Source organism: Cervus elaphus, chromosome 20 (assembly GCF_910594005.1).
Source record: "Cervus elaphus chromosome 20, mCerEla1.1, whole genome shotgun sequence".
Taxonomy (NCBI): Eukaryota; Metazoa; Chordata; class Mammalia; order Artiodactyla; family Cervidae; genus Cervus; species Cervus elaphus.
The window spans coordinates 139,024,328-139,050,431 of record NC_057834.1 but is presented as its reverse complement, the minus strand read 5'-3'; the positions used below and the strand labels follow the sequence as shown (position 1 = coordinate 139,050,431).

Below are 26,104 nucleotides of genomic sequence, written 5' to 3'. Positions count from 1 at the left end.
CAGCTCTGAGCAGAGCAGAGCCACTTAGATGAGTCAGGCTGTTCCCTCTCGCTGTGAGAACCACCAGACGGAGCAGCTTGACAGCCTGGCTATGAAAGAGCCATTTTTACTGAGAAACAGGTGAGATTTTAAACAGAGCAAAGCATCATCTCGTGAGTGCCGAGCGGGCTTCTGCTCTTCGCATGCTCCTCCAGGTGGAGCTCGGCCCCCAGGAGGGAGGACCAGTTGTCCAGAGCAGCTCAAGGGGCCAACACAAGGGCAGCATCCCGGGAAAGGCCAGGTTAGGAGGGCCTAGGGGCCCATCACGGGAGGCCCTGTCCTGGGACCCGATGCTGCTTCCACGTCAGACTCAACGGCAGGGCCTCCAGCAGGAGCCGCACAGCGCGACTCCAGGGAGAGGCATCTCGGGGCCTGTTCTTGAGGTCGCGTACCAGGCAGTCCGGCTTCTGCAGGGGGCTCCTCGGAGCAGAGCTGGAAGGCTCTGTGGGGAAGGACTGGGTGTTTGGCCGTCAGCAGTGGCTGACCTTCGGTCTGTGAGCCACGAGGGCCGTTCCCATTCAGACCTCAGGATTGGGAAGGCCCTTTCGGACAAGGGGAGGTGCATGGAGGAGGACCCTTGCTCGTGGCCATGGCAGGGAGTTACTTGGAGAGTTGTCTCCTAAGGTGGTGTGTCTGGATCCATGTTGAATTGCAGGTTTTTGGAAGTGAGAGCTCCTAATGCAGGGAGCCTGTCAGAACCATGTGAACAAGCACATGGGTTATTGGGGTTGGGCTCTTGGGAATTTGGGTTTGGGGAGGAAGTTGGAGAAAGAGCTGTTTCGATGCTCTGAGCTGTGAAGACTAGTGGAGGCCTTTGGAGGAAACATCTGCTCTCCCTGCCCTTAGAGTTTTTGGTCTTCCTGGGTAGAGGGAAACCATTTGTCCCTCAGCCTCTGCCCCGGCCGCTTGTTTGAGTGGAAGGAGGCTTACGTGCTTTATCAGGGCTCAGGAGACCGCTGGGAGAGGAGGCTAACCGCCACACACGCGAGCAGCTGAGTTAGGGACACTTCCAAAGCAAGTGACACTGTCAGGAAGCAGCATTATTGACAGAAAATTGACTGCTGTGCGTTCTGCTTGATGTCAAAATGAGAAAAAGGTGCTGGAATGAAAAGCCCCTTTGTCCCTCGAGAGGCCAGCGGCCAGGGCTCCTGCCCCTTGAGTTCCTGTCCTTGGAAACGCTGTCTTCTTGTCGCACACTTGACTTGCCCCAGGTCACCCAGCGTTTGGGGGGCAGAGGGGTGCCAGCCCTTGGTCAAGGGCTGTGTTCTCTCACTGAGACCAAAAACGAAGCCAGGAGACACTCAGCAGGTTAGGAAGGAAGACAGGAAACCTGGGTCCCCAAGGGCTGAACTGTTAACATTTACTGAAGCAGAGAACTTTTACAGACTGGCATGAAGGAGGCGCGTGCTGGAGACCAATGCTCACCGAGACGCCAGTTCACAGAACCAACTCAGACGGCCAGGGGCACTTAGAGGTGCTCAGGGTCACAGGAAGTCGGCGAAACGTCCATTAAGCCGGCAGGATGCCACAGTGCTTGCTGGAGGGCAGAGGCTTTGAGGGAGGATGCCCTGCTGGTGGGGGTGGGACGGGACTCTGGGGTGTCGTGGTCTCTTTGGAAGAGACGCAGTGACGGTGATGAGGACTGGAGACCTGGCAGAACCCAGACACGATGTTGATTCTAGCGTTTTTCCTCCGGGAAACAATATGGAAACAGAATGAGTGATCACGGATGAGGAAGTGATGGAGCAGGCACACCTCGGGGAGCCCTGTGTCCCCTACAGAGTGGCCTTGGACCTGGAGGGGATTACACGGGTCCCTGTGGGTGGGGAGCTGAGAGGCAGGAGCGGGGCTGTTACCTGGCACGTTTATGCCTGTTCATCTGAGGTACAGACTCTTTTCCGGGCTCCAAAATAACTGCAGATGGTGACTGCAGCCGTGAAAGTAAAAGACGCTTACTCCTTGGAAGGAAAGTTATGACCAACCTAGACAGCATATTAAAAATCAGATCATACATTGACATGAATCAGCCATGGGTGTACATGTGTTCCCCATCCTGAACTCCCTCCCACCTCCTTCCCCATCTCATCCCTCTGGGTTATCCCAGTGCACCAGCCCTGAGCACTTGTCTCATGCATCCAACCTGGACTGGTGATCTGTTTCACACTTAATAATATACATGTTTCAATGCTATTCTCTTAGACCATCCCACCCTCACCTTCTCCCATAGAGTCCAAAAGTCTGTTCTATACATCTGTGTCTCTTTTCTGTCTTGCAATATTGTAAAGTAATTAGCCTTGAACTAATAAAAATAAATGAAAAAAAAAAATCAGAGACGTTAGTTTGCCAACAAAGTTCTGTCTAGTCAAAGCTATGGTTTTTCCAGTGGTCATGTATGGATATGAGAGTTGGACTATAATGAAAGCTGAGTGCAGAAGAATTGATGCTTTTGAACTGTGGTGTTGGAGAAGACTTGAGAGTCCCTTGGACTGCAAGGAGATCCAACTGGTCCATCCTAAAGGAGATCAGTCCTGGGTGTTCTCTGGAAGGACTGATGTTGAAGCTGAAACTCCAATACTTTGGCCACCTGATGTGAAGAGCTGACTCATTTGAAGAGACCCTGCCTGATGCTGGGAAAGATTGAAGGTGGGAAGAGAAGGGGACGACAGAGCATGAGATGGTTGGATGGCATCCCCGACTCGATGGACATGAGTTGGGTGAACTCCAGGAGTTCGTGATGGATAGGGAGGCCTGGTGTGCTGCAGTTCATGGGGTCGCAGAGTCAGACATGACTGAGCAACTGAATTGAACTGATGTACAGGACTTGCCTTTCATTGGGTATGTAAAGGTGTATTTAGGGTGAGTATGCGTGCGTGCAGGGCGTCCTTGTGGCTCAGGTGATAAAAAAGCTGCCTGTAGTGCAGGGGGCCAGGGTTCGATCCCAGGGTCAGGAAGATCCCCTGGAGAAGGGAAGGGCAACCCACTCCATGGTTCTTGCCTGGAGAATCCCGTGGACAGAGGCCACAGCCCACGGTGTCACAAAGAGACATGACTGAGCAGCTAACACTGCCATGCGTGTGTGCAGGGGCTTCCCTGCTGGCTCAGGGGTAAGGAATCCACCTGCCAGTGCAAGAGACGTGGGCTTGAGAGACCCCCTGGGGACGGGAATGGCAGCCCACTCCAGTGTTCTTGCCTGGAGAATCCCATGGACAGAGGGGCCTGGCGGGCAGTAGTCCATGGGGTCGCAAAAGAGTCAGATACGACTTAGTGACTGAGCAACAACAAATGCATGTGTGTAGGGACACCTCCTCCTCTGCACCCACCTTGGCCCACAGGCTGTGATGACACACGTGTGTGTGTGTGTGTATGATCATATGTGCGTGTGTGAATGTTCCAGGAAAGATGGAGCTCCCAGCCCTGAGGGGAAGGACAGTGAATGAAGAGCCTGTGAAACACAGTGTACAGGTGGCTGGGGGACAGGTGTGGGGGCAGGTGGGGGATGTGGGGGCAGGTGGGCTGTAGGGGGGGGGTGGGGGGGTGTGGGGGCAGGTGAGGGGGTGTGGGGGCAGGTGGGGGGTGTGGGGAGTGTGGGGGCGGGTGGGGGGGTGTAGGGGGGGTGTGGGGGCGGGTGGGGTGTGGGGGCGGGTGAGGGGGTGTGGGGGCGGGTGGGGGGTTGTGGGGGCGGGTGAGGGGGTGTGGGGGCCGGTGGGGGTTTGTGGCGGCAGGTGGGGGGTTGTGGGGGTGGATGGGGGGACAGGTATGGGGGCACTTGGGGGGGTGTGGGGGCAGGTGGGGGGTTGTGGGGGCAGGTGTGGGAGCAGGTGTGGGGAGTTGTGGGACAGGTAGGGGGGCAGGTGGGGGACAGGTATGGGGGCAGTTGGGGGGTGTGGGGGCAGGTGGGGGGAGTTGTGGGGCAGGTGGGGGGGTTTGGGGGTAGGTGTGAGGTCAGGCAGTCAGGGGCCAGCCCCTCTCTGGAGGAGGCCCTTGTGGGGAACCCAGACCTTGAGGTGAGTGGGAGAAGAGGCCTCAGGAGAGGGCAGGAGAGCAGCCCCGGTGTGTGCAGGGCCTCGAGGTCGGAGAGCGGGTGGCCAGCAGGGCGGGAGAGGGGCCCTGAGCCATGAGGGGCACTGGGTGGAGGGCCATGCTTGGAAGGCTTTTCCTCCCGTCTCCTGTGTCTGCCCCCAGCTGGTTCCCGGTCTGCAGCAGAAGCGGAGCAGGAAGGCCTGGCCTTCGTCGTCAAGGACCAGCAGCTGTTAGGGAGGGACTGATTTCTGGCTGGATCCCTGAGCCTGGACCCTGGGGAGACAGTGCTGGGGCCTGGCTGAGCCATGCGAGTGGGGTGGGGTTTGTCCGGGTTTGTGGGGGTGTGTTCGCTGGAGTCTGCCCTGCACCGCAGTGTCGTCTGCTCCGGTGAGGACTGGCTTGCGTCCTGGCCACACAGAGCTGATTCTGTACCCCTCAATGGCACTTGGGGTCAGCAGGCAGGTGGAGGCTTCTTGTAGGAAGGGCCTGTGTGGGGACCCAGGAGACGGCTCCAGCCGGCAGCCCTTGGCCAGTGCTGTTGGTTTTGCTTGTTTTTTTTTTTTATTTTTATTTTTTTTAATTTCCTTTGACTCAGCTTTAGCTTTTATTTTGCTGAGACTTAATTTATCCTGTCACTTGGAGGGCTCAGTTCTGTCTCCAGCTGTGTCCAGAGCAGTTAAGTAAATGTTGAAGGAACCTGCTGGAGTCCTTGCTGAGACAGGAAAACCACCAACCTGCCATGAAAGGACATTTGAAGCAGTTGGCTGGATTTTTTTCTTTACTTAGCGTCTTGCTGATGATCATAATAATGCTCCAAGGATGCCTTTCATTGAGAGCCAGCTTTGAGCACAGCATTTATATTCCACCAAGTCCTCTGAATGTTCCAGAGAGGAGGGTCATGTGTTCAGTTGCCGGTAAATACACTGAGGCTCATGGAGGTGATGGGCCCTCCCCCTGGTTGGCCCTCCAAGTGGGGCAGAGTGGGCTTCACCCCAGAGCCGTGGAGAGTCCCTACTTCAGACATTCAGGAAGGGGCCCTGGTTCTGCCCTCTAAGACATGGGAGCTGGGGGAAACTGGTTAATGCACCTGCCTCCATGTTTCTCATCTACACAAATAAAGGCTATAAAGATACCCAGCTCAAGACAAAGTGAACAGTCGAGCTGTAGATGGGGGAGCATTGCAGTACAGTTCCTAACAAAGGGCTCATTCAAAATATATGAAGAGCTCCTGCAAACCAACAGTAAAACCCAGACAACCTAAGCAAATGTGGGCAAGAGACGGGAAGGGAAGATTTACACATGGAGATGTCCACATGGCCTCTGAGCATCTGAACCGGTGCTCGATGCTCAGGGAGGTGACGGAGCAACGTTCCTCTTCCACTGACTAGAATGAAAACTAACGCGTTAATCGATCAAGTGCCCCCCATCCCTGCCCCGTCCCGCCTCCACGCCCAGATGACTTCACTGCAGTGTGAGCTGTGTTCTTCATGCATCGTGGTTAATAGTCCCAAATCGTGTAGTCAACACGCCTGCCTTGCAGAGCAAGCTGTAAGCCTGGATTGGGGCTGGCTATTCTTTACTGTGGGTGGTGGTGGGGTTCCCTGCTCAGATCTTTACCTCATTTTATCACTTATTCTAGAGCCACTCTATAAGGTAGGTATTATTATTTTTTCTTTTTTAAATACTCTTTGTGTTAGGCCCTGAAATTTGCCCCCCATTCATATGTGATGTCTGCGTCTGGTTTTGGTATTAGGAGAACACTGGCCTCGTAGAATGAGCTGGGAATTATTCCCTCTGCTTCTATCCTCTGAAAGAAGTGGTATAGAACTGGCATAATTTCTTTCTTAAGTGTCTGGTAGGACCCACCCGTTTTCCCATCCGGGTTTAGTGCTTTCTGTTATGGAAGGCTATTCATTACTGTCTTCAGTTTCTTGAAAAGATACAGCCATAACAAGATGGTCAGTTTCTTCTTGTGTGAATTTTGGCAGATTGTGTCTTTCAAGAAATTAGTTCATGTCATCTAAGTTGTCAAATTATTGGGCATAGAGTTGTTTTAGTATTATTTCGTTATCCTTTTCTTTTTACTTTTTTATTGGAATAAAGTTGCTTTACAATGTTGTGTTAATTTCTAGTATATAGTGAAGTAAATCATCTATATATATACACGTGTCTCCTCCCTCTTGGACCTCGCTTCCTCCCTGCCCCATCACCCTCCTCTAGGTCAACACAAGAGCACTGAGCCGGGCTCCCAGCACTTTATTGCAGGCTCCTACTAGCTATCTGTTTTACACATGAGTGTGAGTGAGTGAAAGTCGCTCAGTCGTGTCCGACTCTTTGCGACCCCATGGACTGTATTGTTCATGGAATTCTCCAGGCTAGAATACTGGAGTGGGTAGCCTTTCCCTTCTCCAGGTGATCTTCCCAACCCAGGGATTGAACCTGGGTCTCCCACATTGCAGGCAGATTCTTCACCAACTGAGCCACAAGGGAAGTCCATTTTACACATAATAGTGTGTATATGTTAGTCCTAATCTCTCGATTCATCCCACCCTCTCTTTCCCTCACCGGTGCCCACATGTCCATTTCTCTACATCTGTGTCTCTTCCTGCAGATGAATGGATAAAGAATATGTGGTCAGTGAGTTCAGTCACTCAGTGCTGTCCAACTCTTTGTGACCCCATGCTCTGCAGAATGCCAGGCTTCCCTGTCCATTACCAACTCCTGAAGCTTGCTCAAACTCATGTCCATCGAGTCAGTGATGCCATGCAACCATTTCAACTTTTGTTGTCCCCTTCTCCTCCTGCCTTCAATCTTTCCCAGCATCAGGGTCTTTTTCCAATGAGTCAATTCTTTGCATCAGGTGGCCAAAGTATTGGAGTTTCAGTTTCAGCATCAGTCCTTCCAATGAATATCCTTTAGGATGGACTTGTTTGATCTCCATGCAGTCCAAGGGACTTTCAAGAGTCTTCTCCAACACTACAGTTCAAAAGCATCAGTTCTTCTATGCTCAGCTTTCTTTATGGTCCAACTCTCACATCCATACATGACTACTGGAAAAACCATAGCTTTGACTAGATGGACCTTTGTTGGCAAAGTAATGTCTCTGCTTTTTAGTATGATGTCTAGGTTGGTCATAGCTTTTCTTCCAAGGATCAAGGGTCTTTTAATTTCATGGCTGCAGTCACATCTGCAGTGATTTTGGAGCCCAAGGAAATAAAGTCTCTCACTGTTTCCATGTGATACATATATACAGTGGAATATTATGCAGCTACTAAAAGGAACAAGATTGGGCGATTTGTGAGATGTAGATGGACCTAGAGTCTGTCATACAGAGTAAAGTAAGTCAGACAGAGAGAAACAAACATATTAACATGCTTGTGGAATCTAGAAAAATAGTCCAGATGAACTTTATTATCCTTTTATTGTCCATGGTATCTGTAGTTGCATTTTTTAAAATTTCTGATATTAGTAATTTTTGTCGTTTTCCTTTTTCTCTGTTTTTCTTAGCTTCCACAGTGGCTTAGCAGTCACGAATCCACCTGGCAATGCAGGAGATGCCAGAGATATGTATTTGATGACTGGGTCGGGAAGATCCCCAGAAGAAGGGCATGGCAACCCACTCCAGTATTCTTGCCTAGAGGAGCCCGCGGACAGAGGAGCCTGGCGGGCTGCAGTCTATGGGGTCACAAAGAGTCAGACACGACTGAGCCTTAGCGACTGAATGACAGCAGCAATATTTTACATGTTTATTTTTTTCTTCCAGCCCATGATTTGTGTGGGGGCTGGTGACTGCCGGGAGGCCTGAGACCTCGCCTCCTGTTTCACGCTGCTGTTTGGTTCTCCCCACTGAGGACTCTACTACTTCCCTCCAAGGAGCAGAACACGGCAGAAGCGATGCTGCGATTGTCCCAAGAACAGGCAGTTAGGTAAAGGCTGCAGCTTCTCCTTTGACCTCTCTGGCTCTCGCATCCTTTCCTCTGCGGTGAGACAGCTTTCATACCGTCAGGATGCTTGGGCACAGTGTAGCAAGGTCATGGTGTATCTCGGCATTTACTCAGCACTCCTTTCATGTCTTTCAGTAACAGTTAAAATTGTATTTCTAAAGGTAGTGTATGTCATTTGTTACATTTATTCACACATGCCGAGGAGTTTATATTATATTCTACTTTTAAAATATTTAATGATGCAATCTAAAATAGCATAAGAATAATATAATAATAGCAGACTAAGACCTAGAAACAGACCCACATATACAGAGGCACTTGGTTTATGATAAAGATGACACTATACAGCAGTGGGGGAAAAACATTTAAACAGTGGGATAACCACATGAAAAAAATAAAGCCATTACTACATAAAAAAACCCTACAGATTTAATAACATGTGAATTTTAAGTTCTAACATAAAAGACTAAGCAAAAAAAAAAAGTTCTACAGGAAACATAAAAGAGATACTTTTGGATCTTGCATGGACAATATTTCTTTAAACATGCTGCAGAATGAAGTAGCCATGGAAGAAGTGCCTGATACTCTTATTAAATCTAAGAACCTTAGTTCATCAAAAATAATTTTAAAGATCAATACAAGTATAAACATGGAAACCGCAAAGTGAGAGAAGATTTTTGGAAATCATGTAACCAACAAAGGACTCATATAAAAAATAAATTAAGAATTTCTATGATCTTTGTGAAAAAGAATAGAACTGGCAAAACATTTATGCTTCCTCAAAAAGAGCATTCAGCTTGCTGCTAAATATATGAAAATATGGTCTAGCTCATTAGCCATTAGAGAAGGGGAAAACTTCCTCCTTAAAAAGAATTGCAACTTTTCTCACTGGTAGACTTGTATAACAAAAAAACAGTGTTCAATTGTTATTATACTTTGAATTTTGTCAGAAAATACATACATTTCTTTTCTCTCCCATTATGTATAAGTAACTATGAAATTTATTTTGGCCACACATGCCTAAAATATGTTTTTATAAATTTTATTGGCGTATGGCTAATTTACATCTACGGTGTTAGTTTCAGCTATATGGTGGTAGTTTCAGGTGTATAGCACAATGATTCTGTTACACATATATTCACCCTGTTTTTGTTCTTTCCCTGTGCTGATCATCACACTGTATGGAGCATGGTTTCCTGTGCTGCACACCAGGTCCTCATTAGCTGTCTATTTTATATATAGTAGTGCATATGTATCAATCCCAGTCCTCCAGTTTATTCCTCACCCCTTACTCCCTGGTGACCATAAGCCCTTCTACGTCTGCTGTGGCCAGCGCAGCAGGTAGGGATCGAAAGTGGTTGACACACAGTTTGGGAAAAAGCAACTAGAGACAGAATTAAAGTTTTAAAGATGGGGCCGGGGGACTCAAGATTTCTTGCTTGGATCAAGAGCCCTGTTCCTCGGCGCTGCATCACTCCTATTTAGTGTCTCGGCAAGCAGAAAGCATCTTGTGTTACGATGAAGTCGGCCTCCTGTGTCCCCGGTCACGTCTCCCATTTTATTGATTACTTTAAACTGTATTTGTTATTTTCTTGTACAAGGGCTATCACCGCTGGAGATCATAGACCTGCATATACCTTGGGAAAACTTGGTGTGTGCACAAGCAGTGTGCTGAACTTGCGCTGACCAGGCGTTCCAAGGTCCACACTATGTGTTTTTCCTTAGCTTAGCAGGGCATGATGACCCCAAGTGATCAACCTGATGTACTTTTATTTGGGTTATGCTGTATTGCTATATTTTGCTTTTATTCTTTTCCCATGGTGATTTTCTCATGGCTTAGTCAGAGCAACAGGCGGTTGACTATTAACCGCTGCATACATCTGAGAGTCTATTTCTGTTTTGTTTTTTTTAAATGTTCTAAATGTTTATTTAAAAAATAAACATGAAATTTGGAATGGTATATGAGCACATACCCAGCAGAATGGCTAAAACTGATAAAGCAGACAAGATGGCTTGTCCATATTAGACAATGGGCTTCCCTGTGGGCTCAGCTGGTGAAGAATCCACCTGTGATGAGGGAGACCTGGGTTTGATTTCCTGGGCTGGGAAGATCTGGAGAAGGGAATGCCTATCCACTCCAGTGTTCTGGTCTGGAGAATTCCATGGACTGTATAGACAATAAAGCTTGTCCATGTTAGATAGCATCACTGACTCAATGGACATGAATTTGAACAAACTCCAGGAGATAGTGAAGGACAGGGAAGCCTGGCATGCTGCAGTCCCTCAGGCCACAAAGAGCTGGACACGACTTAACGGCTGAACAACAACAAATGGCTTGTCCATGACGGTGCACAGCAACAGGAACTCTCATGCACTCTTTGTGGGGACAAAAATTGCTTTTCCATTTTGGTAAAACTTTAGAATTAATCAAAAGCATGAGCATTCAGCTCCTAAGAATGCCAACAGTAATTCACTCACAGCAAAAGACATGTAAAAAAATTTTGTACAAGGAAGGAGATCCAACTAGTCCATCCTAAAGGAAATCAGTCCTGGGTGTTCATTGGAAGGACTGATGTTGAAGCTGAAACTCCAATCCTTTGGCCACCTAATGTGAAGAACTGACTCATTTGAAAAGACCTTGATACTGGGAAATATTGAAGGCAGGAGGAGAAGGGGACAACAGAGGATGAGATGGTTGGATGTCACCACCGACTACATGGACATGAGTTTGAGTAAACTCCGGGAGTTGGTGATGGACAGGGAGGCCTGGTGTGCTGCAGTCCATGGGGTTGCAAAGAGTCGGACACAACTCAGCGACTGAACTGAACTGAACTGAATAAACTCGAATGGCCATCGGTGGTAGAATGGATAAATTATGTTATTTTCATATGGTGGAATCTTATGTAGTAATGAAAAATTAAAACTACCATTATGGGCAGTCACATGGGTTAATCTCATAAATAGGTTAGCCAAAAAAAAAAAAAGAAAAGCACAGAAGATAAACTGGATGATTTTTTTTTTTTTTTTATTTCAACTACAGAGGGCAGGTCTTTATTCCCAATCCCGATCCCCCCTCCCACCTCCCTCTCCACCAAACTGGATGATTCTATGGTGCTATTCACTGAAAGTTCACAGCAGCCAAAACTAATCTGTGTGTTAGAAGCAGGATTCATGTTAACCCTGGCAGCCAACGACTATAATGAGGGGAGAAGATCTTGTGGAAATTGGGTGAATTTCTCATTCTTGACCTGGGTGGTAATGAACTCCCTGAATGGATATGATTTAAGTATTTTTTCTGAAGATACATCAAAATCATACATATGTTTATGCTTCATGTCTTCCATCCTGCCACTTGGAAGGTGGTACTGTGGCTGGGGTCATCATCCCAAACAACAGTGTCATCCGTGCCCTTGGTGTGATGGAGCAGGAGCCCAGGGGTGCTTCTGTCCCCAAGTGGAACCACCACGTTCACATCAGGCCACTGACCTGGCTCCTCCCTGAGAGGCCTTCCTTGTCAGCCCTGAGACACTGAAGCCAAACCTATTCCTACTCACTGCTACTGACCGCGGGGAACACCTTGGCCATTATCATTTTAAACAGATCTCTTTGGTGGTGGTGTTGAAAGTGGGCTGTAAAAAGGCCAACTGGAGGCAGAGGGCCCTCAGTGGATGGTCATGTCCTGCCAACAGGTGATGGTGAAGTCCTGCATCCCACGTGGGGTTGGGAGATGGAGGTATGTTGCATGCAAACACCTTTTCTTCCAAGTTTGATCAATGCATATATATCTGACTTCTTTCCTACCCAAACCCATGGAATGACCCAGAGAACCATTGACACACAGAGGGGACAAGAAGACCGCCCCTGCCTCCTGCTCTGTTCATTCAGTCTTCATGTGACTTGAGTCACTGCTCCTCCTTGCAACATGGAGAGTTCTGGGTGCAGAGCACCCTTGTTCATCTTTGCATCTCACACATAGTGAGTATCTGCTTCATAAATGCCTTCGAGCAATGTGCTTGAATAAATGGATCAGTGAGTCCTCAACACATCCCATTCCATTTGGAAGTGGAAGAAGTTTGAGGGGCTCCTTGTGGTTCACTGTCTCTGAATTCTCCATCCAGCCCTCAGGACACTGTCTCTCTGTCCATCCTCCTTCACGTGGCTGTGTGTTTCTGCCCCAGTCTCTGCAGGGCATCCTGCACGTCCTTGTTTCTCAGACTGTAGATGAGGGGGTTGAGCATCGGGATGACCAGCGTGTAGAAGACAGAGACCACCTTGCCCTGCTCCATGGACTCCACAGCTCCTGGCTGGGCATACATGACAAAAAGGGTTCCATAAAAGAGGGACATGGCTGTCATGTGGGAGCCACAGGTGGAGAAGAGCTTGTGTCTCCCTCCTCCTGAGTGCATCCTCAGGATGGTCACTGTGATGTAGCCATAGGAGATGAGGACAACGAGTGTGGTGCCCACGATGATGAGGCCACAGATGCCAAACAAGACCAGCTCATTGAGGGTCATGTCAGCACAGGCAATCTGGATCATAGGAGGCACATCACAGAAGAAGTGGTCGATGTGGTTGGAGCTGCAGAACGGGAGGCTGAATGTGAAGCTGGTCTGCAGGATGGAGTTGAGGCAGCCCCCACAGTAGGAGCCCAGCACCAGGCAGGCACAGACCGAGGGGCGCATGGAGATGAGGTAGTGCAGGGGGCTGCAGATGGCCATGAAGCGGTCATAGGCCATCATGGCCAAGAGGAGAGTCTCAGAAGTAGCCAGCAGGGAGAAGAAGAAGAACTGGGTGGCACAACCTGCAAAGGTAATGACCTTGGAGGAGGACAGGAAGTTGGCCAGGGCCTTAGGTAGATGACAGATGAATAGCACAAGTCTAAGAAGGAGAGGTTCTTGAGGAAGAAGTACATTGGGGAGTGCAGACGGGCATCCAGGGTGATGAGCACGATCATGGTGAGGTTCCCCAGGACGGCCACCACATACAGGGCCAGGAACAGGGTGAAGAGCAGGGCCTGGGTCTGTGGACCTCCCTCAAATCCCTCCAGCACGAACTCCTGCAGAGGCATCACTGAGAAGTTTCCATTTCTGTGGGGTGACATGGTCTGGACCCTTTGATGACTCACTGCCCACTGACCAAGAGGCCAGCAGCCGCCCAGTTCTCTTTCCAGATGAGCTCAGGCTGACCTGAAAGGGCAGTATTGCCTGTGACTTGCAACTTCATAAATAGGCATGGAGCACTCACTCTGTGGAACCCTCTGAGTTGTTACCACAGGGGGCGGGTGAGTGCCAGGAGGGTTACAGAGCTGAGAGTCTCCAGGGCAAGAATGGAGTTGCAGCCCCCTGTCTCCACCTTTGAAGTAAATGCTCTCCTCCCCTCAAGGGTGCTCTTGAATTTTGTCATTTCCACTCTTTGCTCCCATAGCTAATCATATGCTTTCTGTTCCTTATAAACTCATTCATTGATTTCAGAAATGTTTACTGAGGACCCCCGGCCCACCAGGACTTGACCTAGTCATGGTTCCATCTCCAGGCCAAACTGGAAGGAGAGCAAAGACCCACCATCACCAGGCTAATGAGGGTGTTTTCTGTCTGTCTCCCCTGCAGATTCTGAGCCATGTCTCAGCATCATGGCCTCCTAGCCTGGACCACAGTGGCATTTCATCTGCAGAGCTCTCTGCACCCTTGAGGTTCTCATGGGGCTTCCTGCCCATGTGCAGATGTTTGCCAAATCATGGAGAAGGAACAGCCCAACTGGTCACTGGTGACTCACACCCCATGCTCTGCAAATCACTTCAGGACAGCCTTTTCCATTTGGAACTAGAGAGATCTGGGCTTCTGTCTGTTCTCTGGAATTCCCTGAGGTCTTTCTGCTCCCTGCCTTTGTCACAGCACAGACCATTCAGGTCAGAGCAGGGCTGTGCAACAGATATCGCTTGGCAGCCGTGTTGATTCACGGAGCTGCTGTGCTGATGGGCATGGGGGGAGGGGCGGAAGTGTCCTGCTCTGTATCCTGCTAGTACTAAGTTGATGGATCCCTGCTGCCCACCCCCAGGGATCATTCACACGTAGTGGGGACAGGTGGCTAGTGTGGCGCACCTGTCCACCCCCACACCCCAAGAAGCAGGTGTTTCTGTGGTGAACTCAAAGATTCTGAGTTCATGGTTTTGTGCTCAGTATTACTTGACCATTTCTCTTGACAAGCCCTTAGCATGATAAAATAGTGACTCCTTCTGGTAAGCTGAAAACAAATAGAAATTTCCATTTCCAAAGCCAGGCTCTTTGTTTTTTTGAACAACAAACAAGCAGGGGTCTCCAGCCTGCTGAGGTCACCGAGGGTCACCCATGGGCATCAGTGACATGAGGAGGCCTTTAATCCAAGCCTAAGGGATGCACTCGATGAGGTCAAGGCAGCTGGACACTTCTCTTCAGTGGAACATAACCTGTACTAACATTCAGTGCTAACCCTCCCGACTGAAAGTGTGGTCCAGGGACCAGGAGCATCACCACCACCTGCGAGCTGGTTAGAAATGCAGACACTCCAGTCAAACACACCTGTTGAATCAGAACCTGCTACTGAACAAGTTGCTCAGAGGACTCATTCACTGGCTAAAGAGGCACTGCTTTCAAAACCTTGAAGCTGATGTCAGGGGTAGGGAGGCAGGAGAGTGGACATCACTCCAGCTGCTGAGAACAAGGCCTGGGGGCTTACTGTAGACAGAACCCTGCTGCCCCCTTGCACTCCTGCAGCCCTGATGGGTGGCTGCCTTGACCTTACCTTTTCCAGGTGAGGGTCGTGACACACCCAAGTGTACACAGCCAGGATCTGCTTTCCCGGGGTCTCCCAAGCTCCTGATCCAGGTCTGTGCTGACAAAGACCAGTGGACACTGAGGACTCCTGCCTCTCCCGCCTCTGGCTTCCCGAACAGTGAAACAAGGATGGGAGGGGGCACTTGGGGTCCCACCGAGAGTCTGGCTGCAGGAGGTCCCTGGGGCTTGGTGCAAGCAGAGAAGGAGATGAACTCAGCTCACCTGCCCCTCCACATCTTGTCCCATCATCTGAGAAGCATGTCAAGGTGCCTGGACCCTGGGGGTACCTGCTGGGAAAGATTCTGTCCACCTGCCACACCTTGGACTTGAGACCACAAATGGCCAATTAGGTGAGACTTGGGCTCTGAGTGCGCTGGGACTCCCAACTCCCTGGGTCCCAGGAAGCTGCAGTCCTGAGGCCAATCTTCCCCTGACCTGCCTCTGCCCAAGGCAGGGGAGGCGGGAAGCCTGAGGTCCTCAGGAAGCAGTGGGGGACCAACAGGGGAGGAACACAAGTTAGAGGGACCCAGTGCCCCCCCTCTGAAAAGTCTCCCCAGGCAGCCAGTGTGATCTCCTGGCCCACAGCCCTTGCTCTCCTCCACCTCCACCCTTGTATAGTGATGAGAAGAGTGACATGCAGGAAATATTTCCCTGGGGCAGCAGCACAGCGGTTTCTATGCTTCAAGTGGTCATGCACTCAATCCATAAAGAGTAAAGGTATCTGTTTAAAAAATATTTTAATTTGGAATAGAAATAAAAACCAAAGTACAAAGGTGGTGTATGTTTAATATAAAAAAACAGTATATAAATAAAAGCCTGAAAAAGTTGTATTACAAACATTCTAAGAAAAAGAATGCTGATGTGGCTCAATAATTATTACACAAAGTAGGGTTCAGGAAAAAAAAAGTTTATAAAGAGGCATTTCACAAAGAAAATTAAATTCAACTGGATAATGTGAAAATTAAAAAATTTGTATATGATACTAATAGAAAATTTAAATGTATAAAGCAAAAACTGATGGAATTAAAAACAAATACATATATCCAAGTCATAGTTGATATTTTGTATACCTCTCTTAGTAATTGATAAAAGAAGCAGATAATAGTTTGTTAGAACTGGATTAAAATATCAACCATATGGACCTATTTGACATAGATAGAACAACACACTCAGCAACTGTAGAGTATAAATACCCCTTGAAGCACATGGAAATCACTGTACGAAGGTGAATAATATCTTCTCCCCCCAAATCATCTACTTTGGAATGCAGAATGTGACCTTATTTGGAAATGAGGTCCTTCCAAATAAGCTAGCGTGAGAACATGCTGGATTAAATGGGCCTTAAATCCAAGACTGGTGTCCTTTTAGGAAGAGGAAATGATACAGAGACACGAAGATGCAAGGATTAAGGGCATGGAAAGCTTGGCCAGAGGTTGGGATGGTGCAGCAACAGAGGAGGGAAGGAGTGCCAAGGATACCCAGAGCCTCCGGGAAGAGGCGTATGCTTTCCTAGAACTTTCAAGGACAGCAGACACTGCTGACAACTTGCTTCTGAACATCTATCCTCCAGGCCTGTGAGAAAGTAAATTCATGTTGCTATAAGTCACCAAGTTTGTGTTACCTAGTTATGGTGGCTCTGGCGACTGACACAGGAGGGGGTGAGGGAATTTGCTTTCACCTGGCAAGGTCAGCAATACACTTTCACTCTCCTGTCTCAGGGCTGTGTCACCTCTCCAGCTCTACGTCAAAATGCACTCTGCAGGGATCTTGATCACATTTCCCAATCCTTCCAGGTTCTAGTTCACTTATTTCAATTGCTTTAAAAGTGAAATTATGCCCCCAACTACTTGTGGAATCTTCTTTACAGAGACTTTTAGGTTACTTCCACTTCCTTTTTTTATTTGGTTTTTCAATAATGAAAATTATGTAATGGACATTTTCCTCCTCCAAAGTGTATATCTGGAAGTGAATCCTGAGTAGAAAGGCATATTGTTTCTCAACCTCATTAACTTTCATATTAATCTTACATTATGGAGGTTCTTTATCTTAATCTTTCTTTTTGTTAACCAATTACTCTACTCAAAGGCTAGAGGCCTTCCCTTTTAACAGGCTCTGGTTCTGTGGGACTGAAGCAGTCTATCAGGTAGTGTAGTGACACAGTCTTGTCTAAGAGTCAGCAGGGAGGTTATCCATGACAATCCCTCTCCTCTGTTGCAGTTTCTTCACCAAGTTTCTTCACATCCATAACTTTCACAAGGATAGGCATGTGAATTGTTCTTGCTGTAAATCATTCTGTCCTTTCACTGTTCTTGGTGAGCAACTGCATCATATGAAATTCTTCCTTCTTTATCGACTCATCTGGCCAACTTTCTCTCAAAATGATTGTACCAATTAAGAACATTCAGTGATGTGGGAGTCCCTGTTTTCCTCATCCTTCGTCCTTCTGATGGATAGGTTAATCTCTTATCTTTTACTTTATATTTGATTTCCTAACTGCAGATGAGTTCCAATAATTTATCAAAGTATTTTCATTTGAGTTTCCTTCTTTTTCTATCATATTTCTTTGCCAATGGCATTGCAAATGGGCTGAAAATAGTCAAAGTGGAGGCAAGGGGCCCATCGGTCAAGGCTGATGAGTGGCCAAGAGGAGATGGCTAAGCCCTGCACCTTGGTGGGGTCAGGGGGGATGGATGTACACTGTGTTTGAAAATTATTATGGATTTTCCTTTTTAAATTTGTGTCAATGTGATACAACATGCCCAATTCCACATTTTCTACAGAAATATGCTTGAATGACAACACATTCTATCTATCATCTATCTATCTATGTCTTTCTCTACTGAGGGAGAGAGAGGGATGGGGAAGAGGCGAAAAGAGGCAGGATAGAAGATCATTTCGGAGCTAGAATGTAAGCAAACACTATCAAAAGAGGTGTTTTTAGAAAATCAATCACTGTATATACCCCATTAACAGAATGAAGGATAACTCCCCCCCCCCCCCCACAAAACCTCCCACACATCTGATCATTCAACTGATTCAAGGAAATCATTTGACAAACACTCAATGAAGTAGTAATAGAAGGAACACACCTAAACATAATAAAAGCCAATATGAAAAGCCCACAGCTAACTTCATACTTGATGAAAACCTGAAAGCTTTCCCATTAAGATCAGAAACAAGACAGGATGTCCACTCTCACCACATCTGTTCAACACGGTACTGGAAGTCCTAACCAGAGCAGCGAGGCAAGACTACAATGGTTAATTTCATGTTATATATTTTTTTTACCTCAAAGAAATCTTTAAAATTGTAAGTAATTTTCAGTGTACAGTTCAGTGCCTGCTCAGTCACTTCAGTTGTGTCCAACTCTTTGCAATCCCATGGACTGATTCTCCAGGCAAGGATACTGGGGTGGGTTGCCATGCCCTCCTTCAGGGGATCTTCTTGACCTAGGGTCCAAACCTGTGTCTCCTGCCTCCTGCATTGGCAGGTGGGTCCTTTCCCCCTAACACCACCTGGGAAGCCCACATAGTTCAGTGGTGATTTGTATATCCACATTTCTGTACAACAGACCTCCAGAACTTCCTATCTTGGACTCCATCCCCCCTTAAAAATGATTCTCTTTCCAACCCCGTTTACCTCACCACTGAGAACCACCTTTGTACCTTCTGTCTCTGTGAATGTGACTACTTTACTTCATGTTGGTAGAATCATACAGCTTTTGTCTTTTTGCGTCCTGCTTATTTCACTAGCACAATGTCCTAAGCTTCATCTGCGTTGCATCTGGTGACAGGATTTTCATCCCTTTTAAGGTGGATGCCTTTCCATCATAGGTATGAGCTTCATTTTGTTTATCGTCTCATCCACAACGAACACGTGGCTTGCTTCTACCTTTTGGCCACCACTAATAATGCTGCCATGTACTCGGGTTTGCAAATATCTCTTAGAGAACTGTCTTTAATTATTTTGGATATATATTGAAATGTGGATCATGTGGTAATTCTTTTTTTTAATTTTTGGAGGAAATTCCGTACTGTTTCCCATAATGTTTGCATCATTTTACTATCCACCAACAGTGCATAAGGGCTCCAATTGATCTTGCATCCTTTCCAACACTGGTTATTTTTTTTTTTTCCTGTGTTTTTGCTTTTTGTTTCTAATAGTAGCCATTCTAATGGATGTGAGGGTCATCTCCTTGTGGTTCTGATTTATGTTTCCCCAGAAATTAGTGATGATGAGCACCTTCTCATATGTTTGTTGCTCATCTGTAGGTCATCTTTGGAGAAATAATTATTCAAATCCTCTGCACATTTTTAATAAGATTGTCTTAAGTGGTAGGAATTCCTCACATACTCTGGATATCACCCCATATCAGACATAAGAGTTGCAATCATTTTCTTCCATCAAGCATGTTGCCTTTTCACAGTTATTTAAGTCTCTGATGCACAGATTTTTGAGTTTGATGTAGTCCTTGTGTCTGTTTGCACTTTTGTTTCCTGTGCTTTTCAATTATATCCAAGAAATCATCGCCAAATCCGAGCTCATGACTATAATGCTATGCTGGGTATGTTTTGGAGTTCAGTGACTAGTTAACAAGGAACTCAAATTATAATCATCCAGGAGACATGTACCACTGAGAATCTACTCTGTGGAGCTAGTATACAAAACATTGTGTAAGATTAACAAAGGAAAATGAATCGCCTCTAACATTTTACTGTGTTCGTCACTACCATCTGAAATGTAGGTGATTTAGGTAGAAACAATCTACAGCTCTCTGGGCTTTTTTTGTTTGTTTGTTTGTTTTACATGTTCTCCTGCAGACTATTGTCAGGTTTTCATTCCATCTGAAGTCAGACCTTTTATTTATTCCTGATTCAGGATAAATGCGGCTTTTCTGTGAACCCGTAACTGATTTCTTACTGTGTGTAACTTTAAATTCTACAGAATTAAGACAAATCTACACTTGTGCATGGAATGAATATATATTATATGTATACATATTCCAAATATGGATCAAGTAGAAGACCCAAGAATATTCCTCTAACATTCCATGGAATGACAAAAAAAATCACAGCAGAGAGGCAGAGGATAGTGCATGTGAGAGGGGACAGCTATAGCATGAGATGACAACAAGGTCTGTGATTGTGAAGCAGAATATTTGGGGAATCCCCAAGTACACATTTGTTATCAGATGAATACAGTAATCTATGGCAGACTTAGAACTCGTTTTGGAGCCCAAAGACCATGTGAATAGGAATCCAGCAGGCAGCTTGGAGGAGGTGCCACTTGAGTAATGGGAGCGGCAGTCTGATAGCTTAGCTGTCAGCCCCTCCCCCGTCCTCCGGAGCAGGGAGAGAGGGAGGTGGAGAGCTGTGATCAGAGGGTCCCCCTGCCCCTACAGGGAACAGACCATTCTCGTGTCCACAGGACAACCCCCTGGGAGTGACCATGGCAGTGGGTGACTCTACCACAGGGAGACACGATAGGCCCTGGGTCCAGACTGTGTGTTGGGTCCATGGAGCAGGGACTGGAGCTCTGAATGGGGAAGTCAAGGCTGACAATCCAGCTCCCCCAGGGAGTGTGGGACAGAGGACTAGGGAGCTGTGCTTCTGCCAAGAAACTGCCCCCTCTCTCCCCACCCCTGCTCTCTGCAGCATCACCAGGCCCTCCATCCTTATTCAGAGATGTCTGTGCTGACAAGGTCCCATTTCTTAGGGTCACAAGTAGTCAGGACACTGTCACCTGTCGGGTTGGATGGTGAACTTTGGGTGTCAGGCATCCACGCTGACTCCCTGGGGCTCCCAGCTGCTGTCTGAGGGGAGAACCCAGGACAGGGAGCACTGGGAGCCTCTGAAGCAGGAGCAGGTGCTCCCTGCTGCCTTGCTGGGTGGTGGCATCAGTGAACAGAAGGGGTGGGGGGGGGGGGAGAGGAACAGCCCTGCTCAGGATTGAGGGGAAGCATAGTCTTCCTAACTCCCCTAATTGGCTATGGGGATGCCCAGGCTATCACCAAGGGAGGGGCCAGGCTGAGTGTCCTAAAGCCCCCTGCTAGTTCTCCCAGGGTAGGTTGCTGGGTACATACTTAGATTAGATTGAATAAAGAAGTGAAGGATACGGTCAGAGAGTTTGTTTAGTCCACATACCTTCACCAACTGATGTTGAACTGGGAACCATGCTGTCTTCAAAGACTCCCAGTTCATGACTCTGCCCACCATGTTACACAAACTTCAAGTTTAGCATCTTGCCCCACTGTGGGCCATCAGATTTTTGTGACAAACAAGATGCCTTATTCATCTCTGCATCTCACACATGTAGTGTGTGGTCCATAATGTGCTTCAAAGAAGGGTTGGATAAAATGCTGGATGAAAGAATGAATTAGATGAATGAAGAATGGATTCCTCAAACCAAACCTGGTGCCTCCCCTCAAGTCCTCTTGTCCAACCCTCAGGACACTGTGTCTCTGTGTCCACCCTCCTTCACTTGGCTGTGTGTTTCTGCCACAGTCTCCGCAGGGCATCCTTCACATCCTTGTTTCTCAGACTGTAGATGAGGGGGTTGAGCATTGGGATGACCAGCGTGTAGAAGACAGAGACCACCTTGCCCTGCTCCATGGACTCCACAGCTCCCGGCTGGGCATACATGACAAAAAGGGTCCCATAAAAGAGGGACACGGCTGTCATGTGGGAGCCGCAGGTGGAGAAGAGCTTGTGTCTCCCTCCTCCTGAGCGCATCCTCAGGATGGTCCCTGTGATGTAGCCATAGGAGATGAGGACCACGAGTGTGGTGCCCATGATGATGAGGCCACACACGGCAAACAAGACCAGCTCATTGACGGCCGTGCTGGTACAAGTGAGCTGGAGCAGGGGGATCACATCACAGAAGAAGTGGTCGATGTGGTTGGAGCTGCAGAACGGGAGGCTGAATGTGAGGATCGTCTGCACCCCAGAGTTGAGGCAGCCCCCGAAGTAGGAGCCCAGCACCAGGCGGGCACAGACCAAGGGGCGCATGGAGATGGGGTAGCGCAGGGGGCTGGAGACGGCCATGAAACGGTCATAGGCCATCACGGCCAAGAGGAGAGTCTCAGTGGTGCCCATCATGGAGAAGAAGAAGAACTGGGTGGCACATCCTGCAAAGGTGATGACCTTGGAGGAGGACAGGAAGTTGACCAGGGCTTTGGGGGCGATGACAGATGAGTAGCACAAGTCCAGGAAGGAGAGGTTCTTGAGGAAGAAGTACATTGGGGAGTGCAGACGGGCATCCAGGGTGATGAGCACGATCATGGTGAGGTTCCCCAGGATGGCCACCATGTACAGGGCCAGGAACAGGGTGAAGAGCAGGGCCTGGGTCAGTGGGCCACCCACAAATCCATCCAGCACAAATTCCTGCAGAGGCATCTCTGAGAGGTTTCCATTTCTGTGGGGTGACATGACCCTGCTCTGGGGGACACGGGGCAGAGAGTAGAGAGCAGGCGGGAGGCAGGGAGAGGGAGGAGGTTAGGTTCACAAGGTCATACTCTCTTGGAACACAGGGACCCTTCAGTGCCCAGTCCCCCAGACGAGCTCAGACTGACCTGAAAAGACAATATTTTTCTCTGATTCGCTAATTCAAAAGTATGCATGGAGCTCTCAGCCTGGGGGGACTCTGAATAGTCACTGTGGGGTGGGGTGGGGGTGCCAGGCAGGTTGCAGAGCTGACAGTCTGGAGTGTGGAAATGGCAGTGCAGCCTCCTGTCTTCCCAGTGATGCTGCCAGTGTTCCGCTCTTTTCTTAAGTGTCTAATCCTGCATGTTCCCCTCCTTAGTTTACTCTTCATTAATTTCAGAAGTGTTTCCTGGGCATCTTTGCCCACCAGGTCTTGGACAGGCTGGGAGCAGGGCAGGGACCAGTTCTCACTAGGCTCATGTGAGTGTTTCCTGTTCCTCTCCCCTGCACACCTAGATTCCCATCTCAGCATCACCGTCTCTGAGCCTGGACTGTGGCATTATCGGCGAGATGAGTCCAGGGCTGGCCAGGAAGGAGGGTATCCCCACTTCCCCTGCTGAGAGCCGCCCTGAGTGCTCATTGTACACACAGCCCTGCCCCCATTACCCACATGATTTCCTCCCGCTCCTGCAGCCCTGAGGGCGGCTGCCCTGACCTTACCTTGTCCAGGTGAGGGCTGTGATCACCCAGCCCCACACAGTCAGGAATGCTCTCCCAGGGCCTCCTGGCTCTTGACCCAGGTCTGTGCTGGTGATAATCAGTCAGCACCAGGACCCCTGACTACTGCCCTTTCAGCTCTGCCTTCCTGCGCAGTGAAGTGAGAGTGGGGAGGGGACCAGGAGGGTGCCCGGGGTCTCAGAGAGCATTGGACTGGTGCCCCAGATTCTGGAGTGGGAGCTACTGGATCTTGAAGGAAGCTCACCTGCCCTTCCATGTCCTACCCACACCTCTGGGTCACTCAGCGGGGCAAGGCGTTCTCTACCCTGCAGGCCTGGGAGTCGAGGCCTCTGATGGCCAATTAGGTGAGGCTTGGGCTCTGAGTGCACTGGGACTCCCAACCCCCAGGTCCCAGGAGCTGCAGTCCTGAGGCCAATCTTCCCCTGACCCCCCTCGACCCAAGGCAGGACAGACAGGAGGCCTGAATTCTTCAGCAAGCAGTGGGGGGCCAACAGGCGAGGAATACAGACAAGTTAGAGGGACCCAGTGCCCCTCCTTGGATGGGTCTCTCCAGGGGGCAGGTGTGACCTCCTGGCCCTCAGCCCTCACTCCTGCTCATCTTTGGAGGTTGTCAGTGTGAGGAAGTGGGGCAGGTGGGCAATCTATGCCCAGGCCAGCACACAGCAGTCTCGACTCCAGACACAGAGACTCTGCCTCCACAGGCCTGAAATGTGGGCACATCCTTACCCCCTTGAATAATGGGAACATGGAGATGAACTCTGAATCCCCTCTGTTCTTTGTTTTTGTTGCTGGCATGTCTAAAATTCTGCTTGTGTGTGTGTGTGTGTGTGTGTGTGAAATTTCAGAATAAATACATGCTTGATGAAATTCAAGAATTAAGATGTGATACAGTAAAATGGGGGCTTCCCAGGTGGCGCTAGTGGTAAAGGGCCCACCTCTCAATGTAGGAGAAGCGAGTTCCATCCCTGGGTCAGGAGGATCCCCTGGAGAAGGAATGGCAACCCATTCCACTATTCTTGTCGGGAAAATCCCGCAGACAGAGGAGCCTAGTGGGCTTCAGTCCCTGGGGCTGCAAAGAGTCAGACACGACTGAGCAATTGAGCACACACACGGTAAAATGGAAATGCCTTTTTCTTTGGTCCCAATAAACCTTACCTCTCTTAGCAGTTGGGTGTGTGTCTGCCCAAGGTGTGTCCACACCCATGAAGCCTTTCTTTTATGATCTTTGTGTGAATCAAGTCATGCTGTCCTTAGCTCACAGTTGGGGCCTTCACTTAACAGACAGCCCAGCAAGGGGGTCTTCCTGGGTCGGTTCTGAACTTCTCCGCAGTGTTCCCCTGTGTGGGCACAGCAAGCGTCATGGATTTCCTGTCCTCATGGCCACTCCCTCACTCTCCTTCCTCTCACAAACCACGACTCAACCTACGTTTACTCTGGGCTCCTGCTAATATTTCTGTAGGTTAGGGTCCTACTACCACATCATTGGTTATGGTGTAGACAGCTTGCTTTATCTTTATTTTTTGACTAATACTATTTCCTCCAGAAATGGACAACTTATTTTCTTCCAATGGCTCACAAAGATCTGCATTTCCTTCCCCTCACCATGGCTCATCATCATCCACCCTGATATTTGCACACTTAGCGGGCAGGTAGTGCCTATGAAAGTGCTGGTCACTCAGTCGTGTCTGACTCTGTGACCCCATGGATGGTAGCCCCCCAGGCCCCTCTGCCCATGGAATTCTCCAGGCCAGAATAGTGGAGTGGGTAGCCATTCCCTTTTCCAGGGGATCTTCCCAATCCAGGGATTGAACCCAGGTTTCCTGCATTGCAGGTGGACTCTTTACCATCTGAGCCACCAGGGAAGCCCAAAACTACTGAAGTGGCTAGACTATCCCTTCTCCAGGGGATCTTCCTGGCCCAGGAATTGAACTGGGGTCTCCTGTCTTGTAGGCATATTCTTTACCAGCTGAGCTACCAGAGAAGCCCAAAGGGCGTGTTGCTTCCCCATCAGGGAATTAAACCCTGGTCTGTCACGTAACAGGCAGGGATATTCACCACCATACTAAGAGGATGGCAAAGTGGCTCAGTTGTGTCCAACTGTTTGTGAGCCCATGAACCCAGGTCTTCTGCATTGCAGGTGGATTCCTTACCATCTGAGCCAGCAGGGAAGCCCAAGAGTACTGGAGTGGGTAGCCTATCCCTTCTTCAGGGGATCTTCCTGACCCAGGAATTGAACTGGGGTCCCCCGATTTGCAGGTGGATTCTTCAGCAGCTGAGATACCAGAGAAGTCCTGGTAACTCAGACTATTACCCTATTTGGAAATAGGTTCTTTCCAAATGAATTAGTTAAGAAGAGGCCATACTGGATTAGAAGGACCCTAAATCCAAAAGACTTCCCCATTGGCTCAGACTGTAAAGAATCTGCCTGTAATGCTGGAGACCCGGGATTGATCCTTGGGTCAGGAAGATCGCCTGGAGGAGGGAATGGCTACCCACTCTAGTATTCTTGCCTGGAGAATACCATGAACAGAGGAGCCTGGTGGGCTACAGTCCATGGGGTCACAAAAAGTCGGATACCACTGAACGACTAACAGAAATCCAAATAATGGTGTTTTTATACGAAGAGAAAAGGACACACAGACACAAAGACACAAGGACAAAGGGCATGAGAAGACTGGGCTGAGACTGGAGCGACGCAGGAACAGAGGAAAGAATGTTAAGGATGTTGTTGTTTTCCTATAGCTCTCAAGGGCAGCGGTCCCTGCTGATCTGTTAGAGAATAAATTCCCATTATAAGTCATGCTTTGTGTTAATTTGTTATGGTGGATCTAGCATCTGACACAGGAGGGCGGTGAGGCAGTTTGCTTTTACCTGGCAAGGTCAGCATAATACCTTCACTGTTCTAGCTGAAGGACTGAGATGATCATCCAATTGTATTCTTCAATTTGTTAATGTCTTGCATCACTTTTTTAAAATTTGTGTGTATCCTAGGAATAAATCCAATTTGAATATGGTATATGACTGATCATTTTAATTGCTGAATTCAGTTTTGTAGTAATATGTTGAGAATTTTTACATTTACATTCATCAAAGATAATAGTTGGTAGTTTTCTTTTCCTGTTGTGGTCTTACC

At 48.4% G+C, this 26,104-nt stretch overlaps 1 protein-coding gene and 1 pseudogene across 1 annotated transcript; both read right to left on the bottom strand.

Annotated features, from left to right (window-relative positions):
- Positions 1–12,154: 12,154 nt before the first annotated feature.
- LOC122677685 lies at positions 12,155–13,104 on the bottom strand (annotated as a pseudogene).
- An 8,184-nt stretch (positions 13,105–21,288) lies between these two features.
- On the bottom strand, positions 21,289–22,239 carry LOC122677696 (olfactory receptor 12-like). The gene has a single exon (XM_043877906.1). It carries the CDS (start codon positions 22,237–22,239, stop codon positions 21,289–21,291), a length of 951 nt encoding a protein of 316 aa, XP_043733841.1.
- Between the last annotated feature and the right edge of the window lie 3,865 nt (positions 22,240–26,104).